Source organism: Felis catus, chromosome A2 (genome assembly GCF_018350175.1).
Source record: "Felis catus isolate Fca126 chromosome A2, F.catus_Fca126_mat1.0, whole genome shotgun sequence".
Lineage (NCBI taxonomy): Eukaryota > Metazoa > Chordata > Mammalia > Carnivora > Felidae > Felis > Felis catus.
In genome coordinates this window covers 54196347-54216354 of record NC_058369.1, presented here as the reverse complement: position 1 = coordinate 54216354, position 20008 = coordinate 54196347, and the positions used below count along the sequence as shown (strand labels likewise).

Genomic DNA, 20008 nt, shown 5'->3' with positions numbered 1-20008 from the left:
ATAACCTAATCCTGTAGATTCAAGTTCAAACCTTTAGGTTCAGGAAATCCTAAAAAGAATAAAGACAGACTCACACCCGGACACATCATAACTAAAACTATCATGACACCAAAACAGAAGACAAGAAAAGATTTTGAAAGCAACCAGAGAAAAATGATGCAGTCCTTATAGGGTAACAACTCTCCAAAGGACTACAGATTTCTCATCAGAAATCTTGGATGACAGAAAGAAGTGGAATTATATTTTCAAAGTGCCGGGGGCGGGGGTGGTGGTGGTGGTTATCTGCTTAAGGTTTTATATCTAGCAAAAGCAAAAGTGTCCTTCAGGAATGAGGGTTAAAATAAAGACATTGTCTGTGGTGCCTGGGTGGCTCAGTTGGTTAAGTGACTTCGGCTCAGGTCACAATCTCAGGGTTCAGGAGTTAAAGCCCTGGATTGGGTTCTCTGGTATCACTACAGAGCCCACTTAGGATCCTCGGTCCCCCCCCCCCCCCCCCGCCCCTTCACCACTTGCACAGTCTCTCTCTCTCTGTCTTTCTCTCTCTTTCTCCCTTGCCCTCTCTCTCTCCCTCCCCGTTTCCTCCTCCCCCCCTCAAAAATAAACATTAAAAAAAAAAGATGATTATAAGGAACTATAAACAACTCTGAACACATAAATCAACAACTTAATGAAGGAGACCAAATTCTCAAAACAATGGGCTACCAAAAGTCACCTAAGTTGAAAAGATAGCCTGAATAGTTCTATGACTATTAAAGAATGGAATTTATAGTTTATTTTTTTTAAAGTTTATTGTGTGTGTGTGTGTGTGTGTGTGTGTGTGTGTGTGTGAGAGAGAGAGAGAGAGAGAGAGAGAGAGAGAGAGAGAGAGAGAGAGAGAGAGAGAGAGAGAGAGGGAGGGAGGGAGGGAGGGAGAGAGAATCCCAAGCAGGCTCTGAGTTGTCAGTGCATAATAGCCCGATGCAGGGCTTGAACTCACAAACTGCAACACCATTACCTGAGCCAAAAATCAAGAGTGGGATGCCCAACTGACTGAGCCACCCAGGTGCTCCTTGTAGTTAAGCTACAAATTTCATTTCTGGATGACACAGTCTGTTGAGCGTCCCATTCTTGATTTTGACTCAGGTCATGATCCCAAGGTCAAGGATTCAGAGCCCCTGCGTTGGGCTCTGTGTGGAGTGTGGAGCCAGCTTAAGATTCTCTGTCTCTCCCGTTGTCCCTCTCCCCTGCTCACTTGCTCTCTCAAATAAAAACAAAAACACTCTGAGAAAGAAATCACATAGTTTCACTGGCAAATTCTACCACAAACTTAAGAAATATACCACCTCTGTGTGATCTCTTACAGGAAATGGAAGAGAAGGGACTCTTATTTTATGAGGCCAGCATTACTCTGATGTCAAAACTAGAGAAAAAGCTATACAAGAAAACAAAATAGCAGACCAGTATCCCTCATGAACATAGATGAGAAAATACTCCATAAAGCACTAACAAGTTGAACATAGCAATGTACTTAAAAAATAATATGCCATGTCTAAATGTGGTTTATATCAGGTATGCAATACTAGTTCAGTATTTGAAAATCAAAACAATGTAATTCACAATGTTGACAACCCAAAGAATCAAAACCTTTTATCACTTGATACAAGAAAAGCATTTGACAGAATTTAATAATGTTCGTTATTTTTTAAAATTTGTTTATTTTGAGGGGGGCAGAGGGGGAAAGAGAATCCCAAGCAGGCTCTGTGCTGTCTGCATGGAGCCTGATGTAGGGCTCAACCTCATGAGCCATGAGATCATGATTTGAGCTGAAACCAAGGGTTGGAAACTTAACAGACTGAGCCACCTAGGTGCCCCCCTGCATTCATTATTTAACACTCTCAGCAAACTAGGTGTAGAAGGAAATTTCTTCAACTGATAAAGGACATCTAACAAAAAAATTTTTAAACTGCAGCTAACTTTATACTTTATGGTATAAGCCTGAATCTTGTAATTTTAAGATTGGGAAGAAGGCAAGGTTGTCCTCTCTGATCACTCCCTGTTTAACATTGTACTTGAAGTGGGTGCCAGTACAATAAGACAAGAAAAAGAAATAAAAGGCATATGGATGGATAAGGGAGAAATAAAACTGCCCCCACTCACAGCTGCATGACTACTTACATAGACAATCCCAAGGAATCCACACACACCAAAAAACAAACAAACAAACAAACAAAAAACCTCCTAGAATTACTAATAAATGAGTTCAGTATGATCCAAAGATACAGTGCCAACCCACACAAACCAACTGAGCTTTTATGTATTTGCAATGAACAATTGGGGGGAAGGATTTACTAATTATAAAAGCAGCAAGAGAAAAATACTTAAGTATAAATATAAAAATCATATTACACGTAGGATCTATTTGCTGAAATTGTAAAACGTTGATGAAAGAATACAGATATAAATACATAGATATATTCAGGGACTAGAAGACTCAGCATCCTAAAAATGTCATTTCTCTCTAGTTCCATAGATTTAATACAATTCCAGTAAAAACTCTCAGCAAGTTTTTTTTTGTAATTATAGACAAACTTATTCTCAAATTTATGTGGAAAGGCAGAGAAACTAAAATAGCCAAACCAATTTTGGAAAAGAAGGATAAAGTTGAGTGAATTATCCTACCCATTTTTAAAACTTCTCATAAAGGTACAGTAGTCAAGATGGTATCATATTGGCTAAAGGATAGATACATAGATTATTAGAATAGAAAGTCCAGAAATCAAACCACATAAATACTTCCAATTCATTTTTCATTAAAATACAAAGATAATTCAGTGGAAAATGGATAGTGTTTTTTAAATAAAGACAGACAAATTCAGCCTCCATCTACAAAAATATGAAGCTGTACTTAGATCTCATGCCTTATGCAAAAATTAACACAAAATAGATCATAAATCTGTATGTAAAACATAAAACTTTTAGAATACATATAAAATCTTTGACCTGGGATGAAGCAAAAAGTTCTTAGGTATGACACCATAAGCCCAATTCATAACATTAAAAAATGATAAACAGGAATTCATCAACATTAAAAGTTTTTGTTTTTTGTTTTTTTTGTTTTTATTGTTGAAAAACACTATTAAGAGAATGAAAAGGCATGCTACAGCCCAGGAGAAAATTTTTGCAAATCACGTTTCTGACACAGGCCACATATTCAGAATATATTTTTAAAATTGCCAGAAATGACCAGGAAAGAACAAACAACCCATTTGAAAAATGGTTGAATATCTTAGTTTGTTGGTTTTTTTTAAACCAAAGAGAATGTACAATGGTAAATAAATACATGAAAAAAATGTTTAGTATTATCAACTATTAGGGAAATTAACTATTAGGGAAATTTAAACCATGATGAGATACCATTAGTCTAATGGCTAAAATAAAAACTAACAATTTCAGATACTGACAGGAATGCTGACAATTACCCTCATACTTTGTTTTAGGAAAGGAAAATGGTACTACTACTCTGGAAAACAGTTTGTTTTCTTTTTAAGTTAAATATACACTTACCATGTGACCCAGCAAATTCATTCCAGGTTTTTAACCTGTAGTAACATAAACTTCTGTCTCAGCAAAATCCTTCACACCGGGGTTTTAGAGCAGCTCTATTCATAATTACAAAGAAGTGAAAAACATCCAGATGTAGTTCAGCAAGTGAATGGATAAACAAACAGTGGTACATCCATACAGTGGACTCTTGCTCAGCAGTAAAAAGAAATGAACCATTGATACATACAACATTCTGGATGCATGAGTGTCAAAGGCATTATGCTGAGTAAAAGAAATCATCTTAAAGGTTATATACTATATGATTCTGTTTATATCACTTTCTCAAAAAGACAAACTGTGGTGAAAAGAATGGATTATGCATTAGTGGTGGGGTTAGGTGTGACTACACAAAGGAGTCATTTATTTACATATGTATTTAGTTATGAAGTATAATTGACATACGACGTTATATTTCTTATGCTGTACTTTTCATCTCCGTGATTTATTTTATAACTGGAAGTTTGTACGTCTTAATACTCTTTATTTCACCTATTCCCCACTACCACCTCCCCTCTGGCAACCACCACGTTGTTCTCTAAGAGTATTTTAAGGGGCCGTTCATTTTTGTTGTTGTTGTTTATTCATTTTGTTTTTTACATTCCACACGTAAGTGAAATCATATGATATTTGTCCTTGTCTGACTTATTTCACTTAGCGTAATACCCTCTAGGTCCATCCATGTTGTCACAGATGACAAGATTTTGTTCTTTTTATGGCTGAGTAATATTCCATTGTGTGTGTGTATATATATATATATATATATATATATATATATATATATATATATATATACATACACACACATACACACCATATCTTCTTTACTCGTTTATTGATCAGTGAACACTTGGGTTGCTTCCCTATCTTGGATGTTGTCAATAGTGCTGCAGTAAACATAGGGTTGCATATATCTGTTTGAATTAGTGTTTTTGTTTTCTTTGGGTAAATACCCAGTAGTGGAATTACTACATCATATGGTAATTCTATTTTTCATTTTTTGAGGAACCTCCATACTATTTTCCACAGTGGTTGTATCAATTTACATCCCTTCCCCTTCACCCCCAATAGTGCACAAAGGTTCCCTTTTCTCCACATCCTCACCAGAGCTTGTTCCTTGTCTTTTTCATACTAGCCCTTCTGACTGGTGTGAGGTGGTATCTCATTGTGGTTTTGATTTGCATTTCCCCAGTGACTAGTGATGTTGAGGATTTTTCACAATGGAGTCTTTTACAACGATGGAACTGCTCTTTATCCTGATTATGCTGGTAGTTACATAAATCTATGCATGTTTTAAAATCCATACAACTGTACACATGTTTAAAAAAGTCCATGTTATAGTGGTAACTATTATATGTCATGATTCTGTGGTCTAGCCAGGTGGTTCTGCTTTCCATGTGTTGGCTGGGATATTGGGGATGCCCAGAGCGTCCAAATGGCCTCACTCATGTGGCTAGCAGTCTGTATTAGCCACTGACTCAAGAGTTTAGCTGTGGCTCTTGGCCAGTGACCTTGATTCTTCTACTCTTACTACTCTGTATGTGGCTGATTGGGCTTTTTTGCAGCATGGCCAGTGGGTTCTTTGGAGTGTTCAGAATAACAGTCTCCGATTTCCAAGCACTAAGCAGGTCTCTGCATCATGCTTGCTAAAGCACCGTTTGCTACAGTTCGTCCCATGACAAGCCCAGAGTCCGTGTGGAAACAGGACTGCACAGGGCATAAATACCAGGAGTGTTGACTCATTAGGGACCTCCAAATTATTGTCTCTCACAGATGGTGAGTGCTTGGAGTAATTGAAGATTGCCTGTTATTATTATTATTATTTTAATGTTTATTTTTGAGAAAAAGAGAGACAGAGTGTGAGTCTGCACAGAGCCTGACACAGGTCTGGAACTCATGAACCCTAAGATTATGACCTGAGTCAAAGTCAGATGCTTAACTGACTGAGCCACCCACGTGCGCCCAAGTTGCCTGTCATTTTTTTAAAAAACGTAAACTGTGATTGTTTCACACATGTTGAAAATGTGTTCTTTTTCTATAAGTATCGATAATTATAGACCCACATCTTAACAGAGATTTGAATTCATTCTTTGTGTACCCAATTACTTTTCCCCATAACTCTATCATTAATTGACCCTCAGCATGGAATGGGTTTCCATCCAAAAGCACTCACATATGAAAGATGCTGAAAGAGTGGATCTCAAAAGTTTTCATCACAAGGAAAAAATTTTTGTAACCATGTGTGGTTATGGATGTTAACTAAATTTATTGTGGTAATCATTGTGCAATACATGTATCAAATCATTGTGTTGTACGCCTAAAACTAATACAATGTTATATGTATTGACTATATCTCAATTTTGAAAAACATACAAAAGAGCTCATATAGCACTGCAGATAACTGTGGGATTAATTTGGGGTCTAGAAAGGAAACTTTTGGAACATATATTCAGACAGCATCCAAAGAAGTAATTTGTCCAAAAAAAAAAAAAAGCCTCCAATGAAGTTTTTATATAATGAAGATATAAGGTAGGAATACTAACTCAGAAATATCCTACAGAAATTGAGGGTGTTTTTGGTTTTTGCTAATTTCTTTATTCTTTTGTTTTTAAGCAGTGGTAAACACAAGAAATGAGATGGTTATGAAATGAATGCATAAGCTGGAAAAAGATGGTAGGACAGCAGCATTGATTCTTAGGTCCAAAATAAAATTATAGAAACAAAACAATGAAAGATTCCAGACTGGGGAGAGTACACTGAGTATAGAATGAGAAGGTACTAAACAGGGTGTGAGTTTTTATAAAATGTTGAGAAATAGAAAATACAAACATAAATGATCTCTAAAGTCAGTAGCAAGCAAGACCTATTCATCTTACTCATTTTTTTTCATCCCTAAATGCCAAACACAGGGCCTGGCACATGGTAATACTTACTGAATAAATTAATACAGGATCCCTCCTCTTAGAAAATTTTGTCTTGAACTTTGGAGAGAGTAATTAAGGGGTGTAACAGTTTCATCCCTTTGTTAGTCACACTATTTCCTCTGTAGATGAAGTATGAATGGTGATCTCTTTTTGTCCCCCTGCTAATGCCTATTCACTTTTGGCCTAAAGTCTGTGGCTATATAGTGCTGTATTTATCTGTACAGGTTTATATAATTTATCAGATGCCCCCTTCTATTCTTATTCTGGTTCATAGGAGGAAATAAAAAACATTAGTTCATGTCTCCTGGCTTCGGCAGTAGACTAAAACCTGTGCATCAAAGGAGTGTTTTATTGCCCTCACAAACTTATTTTCTGTTGACCTTGTGTTAAAATCATAAAGAAGCTCAGAACTCAGAAATGCCATTATTCCTATTCAGTTGATAATGACCTCTCTGGGCACTGTTCCCTGTATATCCTGCAATAGGAATCAAAATTTCCTTTGACAGTCTGGACACCAAAACAAAAACTCATGTTCAAAGTAAATTATTCTTTCAGAGGTCTCTATAAAGTGACCTAAAGCAAAACTTATTAGTATGGGAAACTACATATCCAGTATTTTAAAACTACCCATTTTGAAACTACCCAGTAGCAATTTTTCCCCTATTTGATGATATTTTTGTTTCCCAGACTTAATAAGATACTGGATTACATCTTTAAGTAAAAAAATGTTTTTAATATTTTTTAATGTTTATTTATTTTTGAGTCAGAGAGTGCAAACAGGGCAGGGGCATAGAGACAGGAAGACAGAGAATCCGAAGCAGGCCCTGCACTGCCAGCACAGAGCCCAACATGGGGCTCAAACTCATGAATCATGAGATCATGACCTCCGCTGAAGTTGGATGTTTAACTGACTGAGCCACCCAGGTGCCCCAAGTAAAATGTTTAATGAATGAGAAAACTCTATTAGAAATGGTAAAATTACCTATTATGTATTTGGGTACAAATATAGAGGAAAAAAACTTGATCAAAAATTGGGAAATCTATAAATAATTAAATTATGTATATGTCCTTTTAAAATCTAATATTGGTAAGCTAATAATTATAAAATTAAAGCTAATATATCTTGTAAGTGAAAAGCCTTTCCTTTCTTTCTTTCTTCCTTATTCCTCCCCATCCCACTTCCATTATGTATTTGTTAATACCTGTTTCTTGCTCCCCCAATGGATGTCAGATAACATGTCATAGGCACTTGACTTCAGTCGTCTTGCGTGGACTATTGTAATAGCTTCCTAAGCACTCTTCGTACATGTCCTCTGGCCCTCACTCACTCCAGCATTGTCTGTTCTTAGAGTGATCCTGTTAAACCTGAAACCTTTCCTTACTCTGCTCAAGACTCCCATTGACTTCTTACAGTAGCCTACAATGTCATACATAACACAGCCTCACCCTGCTTTTATCCACCAGGCCTCTCTGTCCTTATTTTCTGTCTTTTCTCCCTTGTTCACTCATCGTGCACACCAAAACCATTCCTGTCTGAAGGCCCTTGAACTTGGTATCTCCCTGGAACACCTTTCCCCAGATATTCACGTGATTTCATTCAGATCTCTGGTCAGATATTCTTAGAGAAGGTCCCTCATCCTCTGTCCTCTTTATTCTGCTTTATTTTTCTTCATAGCACTTATTACCAACGGACATACTATATATTTTATTACATTTGTTTATTAGCTGTTTTCCTCAGCTAGGATGTAGGCATAATCGGTTTGTTCTTTGATGTTTCTCCAGAACAATGCCTCAGATAATTGAATGAACAGCCCAGCTCAAGTTCTGCCCCTTCCTTTGAAGCTTTTCTCCATCCTGTAGTGATTCACTTTTCTCTCTTTTTCTGAACATCTTTGTAGGTGCTCATGTTCTGTCTCTACTGATTCCTTAAAGATAGAGTTCTTACTGTAAACGTCACTACTTAGTAGGTAAGAGTGTGGAGTCAGAATTGTACAATCTAGTTTAATCCCAGCCCTACCATTTAGCCATTTGACTCTGAGCAAGTTATTAACCTCCCTACTTTTCCGTTTCTATGCCCAAAAAATGGCAGTAATGGGCGGTTCTATGAATGGAACACAGAAGATATAGAACGGGAAAAGGAGGCAGGAATCTGATGATCATCAGGATCATTGTGTAACATACTTGGTTGTTTGGACTTTTTCATATAAGTAACAGCTTTGAAAGACTTTTTTTTAGGCAGTAGTATGGCATAAGGTAAATTTCAACTTACTTAAAATTTTAACTTGATGGGGCACCTGGCTAGCTCAGTCAGTATGGCATGTGATTCTTGATCTCACTCTTGATCTCTACTTAAAAAAAAAATTCTTCTAACTTCAGTTACTCTATTCTAATGCTGAACTGTTCAAGAACTTAATTTACTTTACTGTTAGTTCTTTCATACCATTTTTTTCATCTCTGTGTCCTGTGTTTACTGCTGTTTCCTGGCTAAATTTTATTTATTAAAAATACTGGGTCACTTCTGATCTAGAGTAGAATTTTCATAACGTAAGGGAGTCCACAAAATTTAAAGGATTACATGTGCATTGCCTTACATTTTCTCTTGACGGAAATTCCGTGTTCTGGCTCCTTTGCCTGGTAAGACTCTTTAGTGTTCCTCTTACTTCAGGCAAGAATTTCTAACAGTACACTTGTATAGATTCTTAGTGACCTAAAAAGAAACAATAAATGTGCATTAGGTTTGTAGCAACCTTTGACTTCTTGATATGTGTGAAGAATGAGGTTATTTACCATATCTTCAGTTCTGGCATCTATCCATTACCAAAAATATATTTTCAGGATATTTTCCCTGCTCTGTTGTAAAATCACAGAGAAGTTTTGGGGCTCCTCAGCTAGGTCACAGTGTCCAGAAGACTGTGCCTCAGCTCAGATCAAAATCAATGTATTATTAGTTATACAAATCTAGTTAACCAGTAGCTTTTCAAATTTCCCACTTCCTGTTCATTTCCTCCAGATGCAAAATATGCTCAAGGAGAAAAGTTCTTTCCTACCTTTTATATTTTGAGCTGCCTGTGTTTGCGATTCAAGTATTTTTGGTGCTTATTGCTTAACTGGGCTGAAGATTATCTCATGTGACAGCATAGATCTCTTGTTTTGGAATTGCCATTACTTTCTAGAACAGCCAGTCTGTACAGCTGCCAACATGCCCTGGATCCTTTTGCTTCATATTACAGTGATACTGCTTTGTCAGGGTAGAATTCAGCCTCACAGGGCTGGAGTCAGTCTCTGCTGACCTCATGCCACAGTACAGCATGTTCAAATCTGGGAGAAACCCGAGGGTTATTCGGCATATTCCTCCTCTTTCTCCCTTACAAGCATGGAACCCTCAGTCTCCTCGGAAACCGTATGTTGTATATGTGTGTGTATCTGTCTCTTTTTTTAAACCTCTTCCTTAATCCTATATTCTACAGCTTTAAGTGGGGGCTGGTTAAATAGACACAGGAAATGCTTTGAGCTGCTGAAAACTCAGCATTTTTCAGCAGTAGGTCTCAGCCATGGGCATTTGCTATTTTTGGACTGACTTGTGTGAGATGGCAATAATCAAGAAGCATGTTATGTGTTTCCTAGTTGTGCATTTTGCCCATAGCTATTTGGGCAGAATGCACAGAGCACTCTTTGGCTGTGTGGGCATGCTCAGATCATACTGGAGTATTCCGACTCTCCCGTGTGCTGGGCTGGTTCAGTGCAGAGTAAATGTCATCCTCACTCTCTCAGGCAAAATAGTTATCAGAAAATAAGTGTTTCCTTCAATGAACAAAAGAATTTTGTTTGCCTTTGGCAGGGTTTTAGCTTGGGAAAAACTTGGGTTAAATTTGAAGATGCTAGGCATGCATAAAAAATAAGAATTTGGATTAGAGCCATTTGAAATATTACATTAGAAACAAAGGTTCTTATCCCTCAGCTACTTGTTTTCAGTGTATTTTTTTCCCAAAGACTTGGCAGTTTTCTGAATTGTAAGGCAGTGTGCACATATCTCAGTGCTAAAGTTTATGTCTCCAGGTCAGAAGAACAGGTCCCTGAGATACAGCTGGATAGGAAGATGATCCAGCTTTATACAACACAACTACCATTTTCACATTTGATCTGTTATCTTGAGTAGAAAACTTGGCCCATGGCTTGATTTTACCATGATTGTTTGAGTTGCTTTTATAAGTGATACATAGATATTTTCTAAGAGCTCATGCTAAAGCAAAACAGATTTTTTATAGTTTTACCTGATTCTGAAGTTAATGTACATTAATATTGTTTGCCCTGAGCCATTGGATTTAAGATCCAGATTTTTTACTCTGAGGTTTGATATTAAATTACTGTCTTACACTTTATGGTTAATAATTTAAATACTGACTTCATTAAGAGATTTGTGGCTCTGTTCTCTACCCTTTTTTTCTGTTTGTTTTGTATCTTGGATTTTAAAACCCTGGCACATCTCTGTTTGTTCTAGGGTTATAAAAGGTCAGTTTACTTATCTATGTTATTAAGAATGTTAGCCTAGGTTGAATGGGGTGGTGAGATAGAATTCGTACTAGAGCCCTAAAAGGGTAGGAGGTAGAGACTGATAGTAAAAACAGAAATTAACTCCTTTCCCCACTTACTGATAATCAAAAAGGAAGAGGGGAACAGAAAACATAATTTAAACATTTTTAGTTAATTTTCTACATTATTATATTCATGAGTAGAGAAAACTTGCTTATATATATATATATAGAGAGAGAGAGAGAGAGAGAGAGAGAGAGAGAGTACCTGAGTAAATGATTGTAGATGCAACTGTTTTCTTATCTTCTCTACCCATGTCTCCCTCTCACTTACCAAACTATTTGTCGACTATGGGAACTAAGTAGTCTCATTGAAACAATGATTAAAATATTCAGAAATGAGGTATTTGCTTCGTGTCTGTAATTCTGACTGTCTGGATATATCAAACTGCTATGGATTGAGGTTCGTATATATATTCTCCTTGCATGAGACTGCAACATGCTTTGTGAAGAGTTCATTCTAAAGTACAGAATGAATATTTTGAAGGAAGACTCAAGAGGGATTAATATATCTGACTCTAGGAAATAAATGGAGAATTTTAGAAAGCTGGACAGTATTGAACTTACATCTGTTTTTTTAATGAGATCAAAATATCTCAAGACGTTGACCAGTTCTAAAGATGAATAATTCCCTTTTTCCTTTCCTAATAACCCTGCAACACCACACATCTGTATGTTTAAGTCATATATGTAATACAAACATTCCAGACAACTCCTTGGCAATGTTGACATTGCCTGAGTTTTCTATGCAAATGCCCATAATTTACAGTGGCAATTCAGAACATACATGTGTAATCACTTGGCCATATATAGATGCTTTACCTTTTAAATAAGTGTTATTTACATTGGGCTGTCACTATATTAAACAGTGAATTTTTAAAAGATAAAATAAAACTCCCCTCACATCTAAACCTTACAATCTAGTTGGGGAAGATAACAACAAATAATAAACCTGAGAGAAAGAGGATGGACTATAAAGACAATAAAGGTGAGTAAGTGAGCTCGAAAGTGCTGGGGGTAGACTGTTATTTTTAATAGGATAGTAATTGTAAGCCTCGTTTAAAAAGATATTTGAGGAAAGACTTCATAGAAGTAAGCGGGTTAGCCATACATCTGTCTGAGAAATGAGCATTCCCAGTACAGCGTACAGCCAAAACAAAAGCAGGAGTGTTCCTGATATATATCAGGAATAGAAAACAGGTTGGTATGTCTAGAGCATGAAGGGAGGGCAGTGGTAGGAATTGGGGTGTCAATGATGCAATAGAGCTTCTCAGTTGTCTATTGCTGTATAACAAACGATTCCAAAATTTAGTGACCTAAAACAACTTTTTTATTTGCTCACAGTTCTGTGAGTCAGCTCTTTCAGCTGGGATTAGTTGGGTCGTTCTTGTGGGATCTGGCCGAGAAGTTACTAGGTAGCTCAAGTACGGTTGGGTGGTCTAAGATGGCTTCCTTTACATGTCTTGTAGTTGGTGCTGGATGTCAGTTGAGCCTGCCTTCATGTGGTATAAAGATTTTAGCCTGAACAGCTGTGAGGATGGAATTGTCATTAACTGAAATGTAAAGCCTACTGGAGATCTCAGTGCAGCAAGAGAGAGCAGGTCCCAATGTACAAACACATTTCAAGTCTCTGCTCTGTCACATTTGTTGTTTCATTTGGCTAAAGCAAGTCCATGACCAAACTCAGTTTCACAGGATGGAGAAATAGATTCCACTTTTTGATGGAAAGAATGAGGAAGTCAAATTGTAAAAGAATGGCATACTAGATTGGATGAATTTGTGGCTATTAATCTCCCACACAGAGATCAGATCAGAAATGCCCTTGAAGCCATTTTTAAAGACTGGCTTTCTCTTTGAATGTAAAGAGAATACATTGAAGAATTTTAAGCAGAGAAGTGACATGATTTGACTTTTTTTTTTTTAAGTTTATTTATTTTGAGAGAGAGAAAGTACAAGCAGGGGAGGACCAGAGAAAGAGGGAGAGAGAAAGAATCCCAAGCACTGTCCACACTGACAGCACAGAGCCTGATGCAGGGTTCAAACTCACAGACCCTGAGATCGTGACCTGAGCTAAGACCAAGAGTCAGATGCCTGACCGACTGAGCCACTTAGGTGCCCTATATTTTTAAAGGATCATTCTGACTTAGTACTGAGAATAGATTATATGGTGCCAAGGAAGGCCAGGGAGGAGGCCATTGTAGTAATCCAGACAAGATATGATCATGGGTCAGACTAAAGTAAAATAGCAGAAGATAATGTGAATTGGTTAGATTTTGAATGTATGATCAAACAGGATTTTCTGATGGATTGGATATAAGGTATGTAAGAGGGAAATTGATGACTACGAGGATTTAACTTGAACAGCTAGAAGAATACATTAACAGATGAAAGTCTGCTGGTGGGGCAGGTTTTGTGGGAAGAGCAAGAGTTCAGTTTGAGATGTCTGTTAGACATCCAAGTGCGAATGTTGAATAGATAAACGACTGTATGAGTTCGGAATTTAGGAGGTCTGCGCTGAAAATAAAATTGAAGGAAGTATCACAATAGATGGTATTTAAAGTCAAGAGACTAGATGAAGCTATTAAGAGAGAGATTGAATATAAATAAAGGAGAGAAGAGGCAGAGGAGGAAAACTGGCTCATGATAGATGGGGAAAATCAAGAGAGTATGGTGTCCTAGAATCCAAGTTTAGAAACTCTTCACAGGACAAGAGAAACATCAGCTCTGTCAAATGATGCTGATAGGTGAAGTAAGGTGAGGACTAAGAACTCCTCTTTGGATATAGTAATGTAGGGATGATTGGTCATCTTGCCAAAAAGTTTTTAGTTGAATGATGAGATAAAACCAATTAAGTGAGTTTGAGAATGGGAAGAGAGGAATTTGGAGACTGAGTTTTAGACCTTTTTAATAGTTTTACTTCTATAGGGAGCAGTGGGCAGTAACTGGTAGAGGAAATGCGGTCAAAAGTTTCTTTAAGGTAGGAGATGGGAAAAATCGTGTTGACGGAAAAAATTCATTAGAGGGGGAAAATTGGTTCATTTCTTTCATTTTATTTAGTAAACTTACATGTGCAGGCAGTATTCAAAGCACTTTATAAATATGAACTCACTTTTAATAAAAGAATGAAACAGTGACTGGCCATTTAGTGTAAAGTACTGTGGTGGGTGCTCTAAGGAGTTCAGCAAAGTGTAGGACACAATCTCTGACTTAAGGACTCATGGTCTCTATTAGAAAATATAAAAACTTGCAAAAATAACTAAAAATAGGAAGGTAATATAAAGTAGAAAAATTATACAGCTTACAAGTTTAGAGAAGGGAAATTATGTTTAGCCTGGGAATAAGTAATGTCAGTAATTTGATTGCAGTTAAATAACAGTGGGCCTTTAAAAGTAGGCTCAATTGGGCTTAAATTCATATAATTTTACCTTGAACATAGATAGGAGTGTGTGTGTTGTAAGGTGGACTGGGGACAGGGTTCAAGGTAGGAGGGAAAACATTTTCTCTTCAGTATATAGTCTTGAGGTCAAAAAAGCAGAAAAGCCAGCCTCAGAGATACTCCCTTCTCTATCACTATAATTGTCAGCTTCACATTTATAGTTCTAATCCCCATATGTAGGGGGAAGGGGGTGGGAGTGTGTATGTATGAACTGCATGCACGTGCATCTTCAGTACCTAAAGTACAAGGAATCCTCTGTTAATCCTCTATTTGACTCTGTTAGATATATTTAGGAGCCTATTTTTGATTTTAAAATAGTTTGAGGGAACAATCCAGATTACTTTTCAGACAAATAGGAAAGTTTGAGATGTATAAACCCAGGAAATATAATTAGACTATGTCCTTTAATTCTCATTTGCCCTTAATGAAAAGTGTAGTGGTTGTTGGAAGTCTGAGAATAAGTAAAGAATACCAACTATTTAGATTGATACTTGGCTGAAAGAAAGTATTTTATGTTCAGTGGAAACTTGTGAGGGTAAGTTTATAGACAATCATTTCTGGAGAGTGCAAAAGCCTAACTCAAGTTGACTTTTTATTTCCAGTGGTTCCTCTGTAGTCTATTTTTCAAAAATCTAGGCATATTATGTCCTGATTGCAAGCAGGGAAAGATTCTCTTGGAGATTCAAAAGAACTCATAGAAAAAGGAATACGTATAGTCAAATTACATATCAAACAACGGTCAAGTTTATCCTTAATACAAAGAATGCAATTGATAATTAAAATGAGATCTTCACTTACCAGAGTAATCAAAATACCAAAGTTTGATACCTAGAACTATATTGTTGGTAGTAGTGCAAATGGTTGCAATCTTTTCTGAAGGGTAATTTGGTAATTTCTCCCAAAGTGTAAAATATATACACTCTGATACACTGATGGAATTTATGTTATTAGTATACCCAGAGAAGTTTACCAAGATATACGTAAATGTGTTACAGTATTGTCATTTTAAAATGGGAAGGAATCATTTTGATGCCCACATGAAGTTCAGTAACATTAAATATCTTTGATGTCTCACCTCCCCCCAAATATGGTGCAGCCTTCTTTCTTATCAAGGAACTGGATCCCATATTGTCCTATTTGACAGTTATCAGGTGAATTCAAGGGAATTTTAAGTTTTCTAGAAATAAAGCCTTTTCATTTATTCTGTTAATGTCCATCACTCTATAGATGAGGTGTGTGAAAGATTAAAGGTCAAATACTCCAAGATGATTCTCATAAAAGAGCTATTAGGAACAGAACTGGCAACAGTAGGAAGCTGTTAACTAGAAAACAAATCTTTAAGAAGTAAAGATCACAGGGATGAGCACTGGGTGTTATATGTAAGTGATGAATCACTGGGTTCTACTCCTAAAACCAATACTACACTGTATGTTAATTAACTTGAATATAAATGAAGGGAGGAAGAAAGACAGACTACACAGATAAGAATGTGAGAATGAAATGGGGGAGTGGGTAATCCAGAGAAAGTTTACCACAACTCTGTGTCTTCAGATAATTCTTTTAATTTCTGAGCGTTCCATTTTCATTTTGAAGAACAAAACTGCCAGTGAGGTTACAAAATTTAAGAGAGCAGCAGTGGAAGAGAGAACTTTTATTACATCCTTCTTCTTAAACTAAAGCTGCTTTTAGATTCTACATCATTACGTTTACATTCATGATGCATACATTTTATCATACATATTTCATCAAATATAGGTCATTTTATGAAACAATCCAAGTTTTGCCTGTTTATGTTTTCCCTTGTATGAGCTGTGGTAAATTGCTTGCCTCTTGACTCACTGTTATTCTCCACTGAATTAATTATGTGCCACTTTACCTCTGAGTTTTGGAGCTGGATAAAGAGAGAAAAGCCAAGTGCAGGACATCCAGGTGGCAACTGTTCATACCCCATACAATGAACAAGTTCTGAAGAACTATACCCAGTATCTTCTTTTGGAGCATGAAAGCAGGATTAGAGTAAGGCAAAAATCTTATTGGTTCTCACTGACCACGTAGTTGTAGTTTTGATCAGTGTGAAAATTTTCACCTTGGAGGCAAGGGCACTAGATTGCATTGTTGTTTCTAAAATGGAGAATGATGTTATCGAGAGACTGAGGCTCAAGAGACCTGGTTTATAGTCCCAGCCCTACCACATCTAAGTAGGAACTGGGGGATTCAGTTAACATGCCAAAGCTTTTATTTCTCATCTATAATATAAACCTGTTTCACAAGATAACCTCTCAAGATCTTTAGATTTTAGGAGGCTCAGATGAATGTCTTGTACATGAATACACATGTATACACATGTATAGATTTGTTTTAAAAAATAAAATTTTCCTTTGGCTCTAAGAAATACAGACTCAGGCCTCAAATTTTGCATAGATACTGTGTTATAGGCACTTACTAGATTTAAAAAGCAGGGGTGTTGGGGTGGGTTTTTTTTTTTTTTTTTTTTTTGGTTTTTTAAGTAGTGTCTACACCCAATGTAGGGCTCAAACACACAACCCTGAGATCAAGAGTCACGTGCTCTGCCAACAGAGCCAGCCAGGAGCCCCTAAAAAGCAATTTCTTAACCGATTATTCTTTTTTTTTTTTTTATGTTTATTTACTTTTGAGAGAGAGAGAGAGAGAGAGAGAGAGCGCGTGCGCGCGAGCGTGCGCGCGCGCGGCTTGCAAGTGGGGGAGGGGCAGATAGAGACAAAATCCGAAGTAAGCTCCTGGCTCTGTCTGAGCTGTCAGCACAGAGCCCCATGTAGGGCTCGAACTCACCAATGAGAGCATGACCTGAGCTGAAGTCCGACTCTTAACCAATTTAACCACCCAGGTGCCCCTGATTCTTTAATTACAAGCTGCTTATAGACAGTAAATGAGGGATTTTACCGTACTTAAACTGGAACTAATAGTATATAGGAAAATCTAGATTTAGACAAAGCCTTATTACTTTGGGTAGGGTGATTATTTGCTTTGAAAAGCATTCATTTTATAATTTCCTTAACGATTTTTTTTAAATAACCATTTTTAAGTCCAGTGTAATAGTAAATGTAATAAATATTACCCTATATGTAAATCTTTAATTTGCATATTGTTTTGAAGAAACAAAATCTGCCTTAAGTGAGAGCAGTATATCTTTTTATTATATGAGATTAATCTCTGTGATCCACCAATTAATAAATTGGAATTTCAAATTTTAAAAAAATATAGTGAAATAGGTGTGTATGTATACTTTTAACATTTACTTGATGATCAAAAATTTTTAAACCATTAAGAGTCTTAAGGTAAAATTAGGTGTAAAAAGATATTTTCTAGGTAGTGTAAATTCTTTTAAAAACAAATTTTCAGTCTACTTAGCACTAGATTGTTACCATTAAAGACCAGAAGTACATAAATAAGTACCTTATAAAAGAAGCCCTAATTACTATGGTATTCAACAGATTTTCAAAATTTATGTTATCCCTGGGTAAATTTATTTCCTTTTTTAATAGGATTACTATACTAGTAGATCAGAGATACTCTGAAGACAGCATATGTAGATTTCAGCAGTGCCTTTAACGGAGTTTTTCTTGATATCTTTGGGGAGAAATTATAACTGATTATTCATAACTGAGTAAGTTAATGAAAGAATGAAAAGAGTACTAACACTGATAAATATTAGCCTGGAACATGGTCTCTGATGGTTTGCTGCAGGATACTTCCTGTCCTGTTCAACCTCTTCATTAAATCCTTGGCTTAAAGAGATTGCTATGGTTAATCAGAGTTGAAGATGTCAAGCAGCTGAAAAGAATAATTAAAACTTTGAACCATAGAATTGGAACCTTTGATATTCTCAAATGAAAAGCAGAAGTCATCACTTTATGTGATGAGCTGTACCACATTTGTGTAATTTATGGAAAGGGCAACTGTTCTTAACACCATTTTCAGTTAAAGAGAAAGCAAACAGGAACTAAATTAAATGCTATGACTAGGTTCTCTAGCAAATCTCGTTAACAAAGTGATTTAGACACCGCACCAAAAAGAGTCTGCCTGATGGGATCTTAATTAACCTAAATCATACAACGTTCCTGTTACATTGCAATACCTTGGAAGAATCAGGATGTCTTAGTCATTCTTTGAAATTAAAATTCTAGAAATCAAAATTTATTAATATTATCTAAATATTAGGATATTGTTTCAGATTATTGTTAATATAATTACAACATGAAACACCCTGAGAGAAAACAGAGTTCCTAATAGTTGAGAAGAAGAAATGAAATGCCTAACAATATCCCCATCTCAATTTTTTTTTACAAAGAGACACTAAAAGAACATGTGGTCAATTGACTCTGGGCAAATTTGTCTTATTAAAGTTTTCCCCTTAAGGTTATTAAGACAACACTAGTTATTAGGAATTGGAATTTAGTAGGACTTTTCAACCCCCTAGATTAGCGGTCTGCAAATTTTACAATACCTTACAAAGCTTTAGCCTTTTCTCATTTTTAATTTTAAATATTATACAAGTTAATTTTTATTAAACCATAAGGAGATAAAACTAATTTTGTCAGAACACATCGTGGAAAGATAGAAAATATTTATTTCCTGAGTGGCTACTGAAGTCAGGAACAGACTAGAGACAGTTCCATGTTAATTTTCTAAATAATGGCTTGAAAACAAAGGTCTTCCATTTTTACTGCTTTAGTCTTATATGAGAAATTTGTCCCTCAGACATTTCTAACAAATTCACTTAATCCTGGGATAGACTATTTTTTAAGGCTTCTTGCAACTCTAATTTAGGATTCTGTGAGCTTTTTATTATTTTTTTGTACCTATTTTTTATGTGGTTGTAGAATCTCAAACTAACTCACCCTTAGACAATTAAAATCAATTTGTAAACAAATACTGCTTAGCAATCAAGTAATTCTGTAAAAACATTGAATACAAAAAATGGAAGAGTCCATTTCAGAAATCAGCCACAACTAGCTATAGACTTAAATAGTATAAGCATGTGTTTGAGGTGATATGATTTATGGTTTTAGTTTTTAGTGGTACATTCAACAGACATTTATTGAGCCTACACTGTCTGCCTTGCCCTGGAGAACCAGAAGTGAATATTGGGCCTTCCATATGTAATCCCCCCTTATTGTTTTTAAATGATCATAAATGAATTGGTCTTATATAGTCTTTAGGGAGCTTTATTTTATGAGTAGTTTCACTAGGACTAAAGATTATTGACCTGTGTCCATAGGTCTTTATTTTACTGTTGAGAATTTAGTGGTCTCCTGTGTTAATTTACCCATTCAAATACTATACAAGTCTGTGTGCTCTTAATTATTCTGAATACAGAAACCTCAGAACAGGGCTCCCTCTCTCTTCTTTGGAACAACTTATTTTATCTTTATATTAGATTTTTTAAAAAGTATTGCAGATAGGTTGAGTCAAGGAAATCAGGCCAGTGAACATGATGGCAT

The 20008-nt window shown here is 36.2% G+C and overlaps 1 protein-coding gene across 5 annotated transcripts in view; it reads left to right on the top strand.

Moving 5' to 3' along the window:
• TMCC1 (transmembrane and coiled-coil domain family 1) overlaps positions 1–20008 on the top strand; it is a 247795-nt gene that overhangs the window by 178624 nt on the left and 49163 nt on the right. Inside the window, exon 1 of one of the 5 annotated variants that reach the window (XM_045051988.1) lies at positions 9394–9918. The exons of 3 other annotated variants lie outside the window; for them this stretch is intronic. In XM_045051988.1, the coding sequence (XP_044907923.1) occupies positions 9877–9918 (42 nt within the window). In that variant the 5' untranslated portion in view covers positions 9394–9876. Of the gene's footprint in view, positions 1–9393; positions 9919–20008 lie in introns of those variants that run through there. One more of the 5 variants, XM_045051991.1, reaches the window with a different exon arrangement.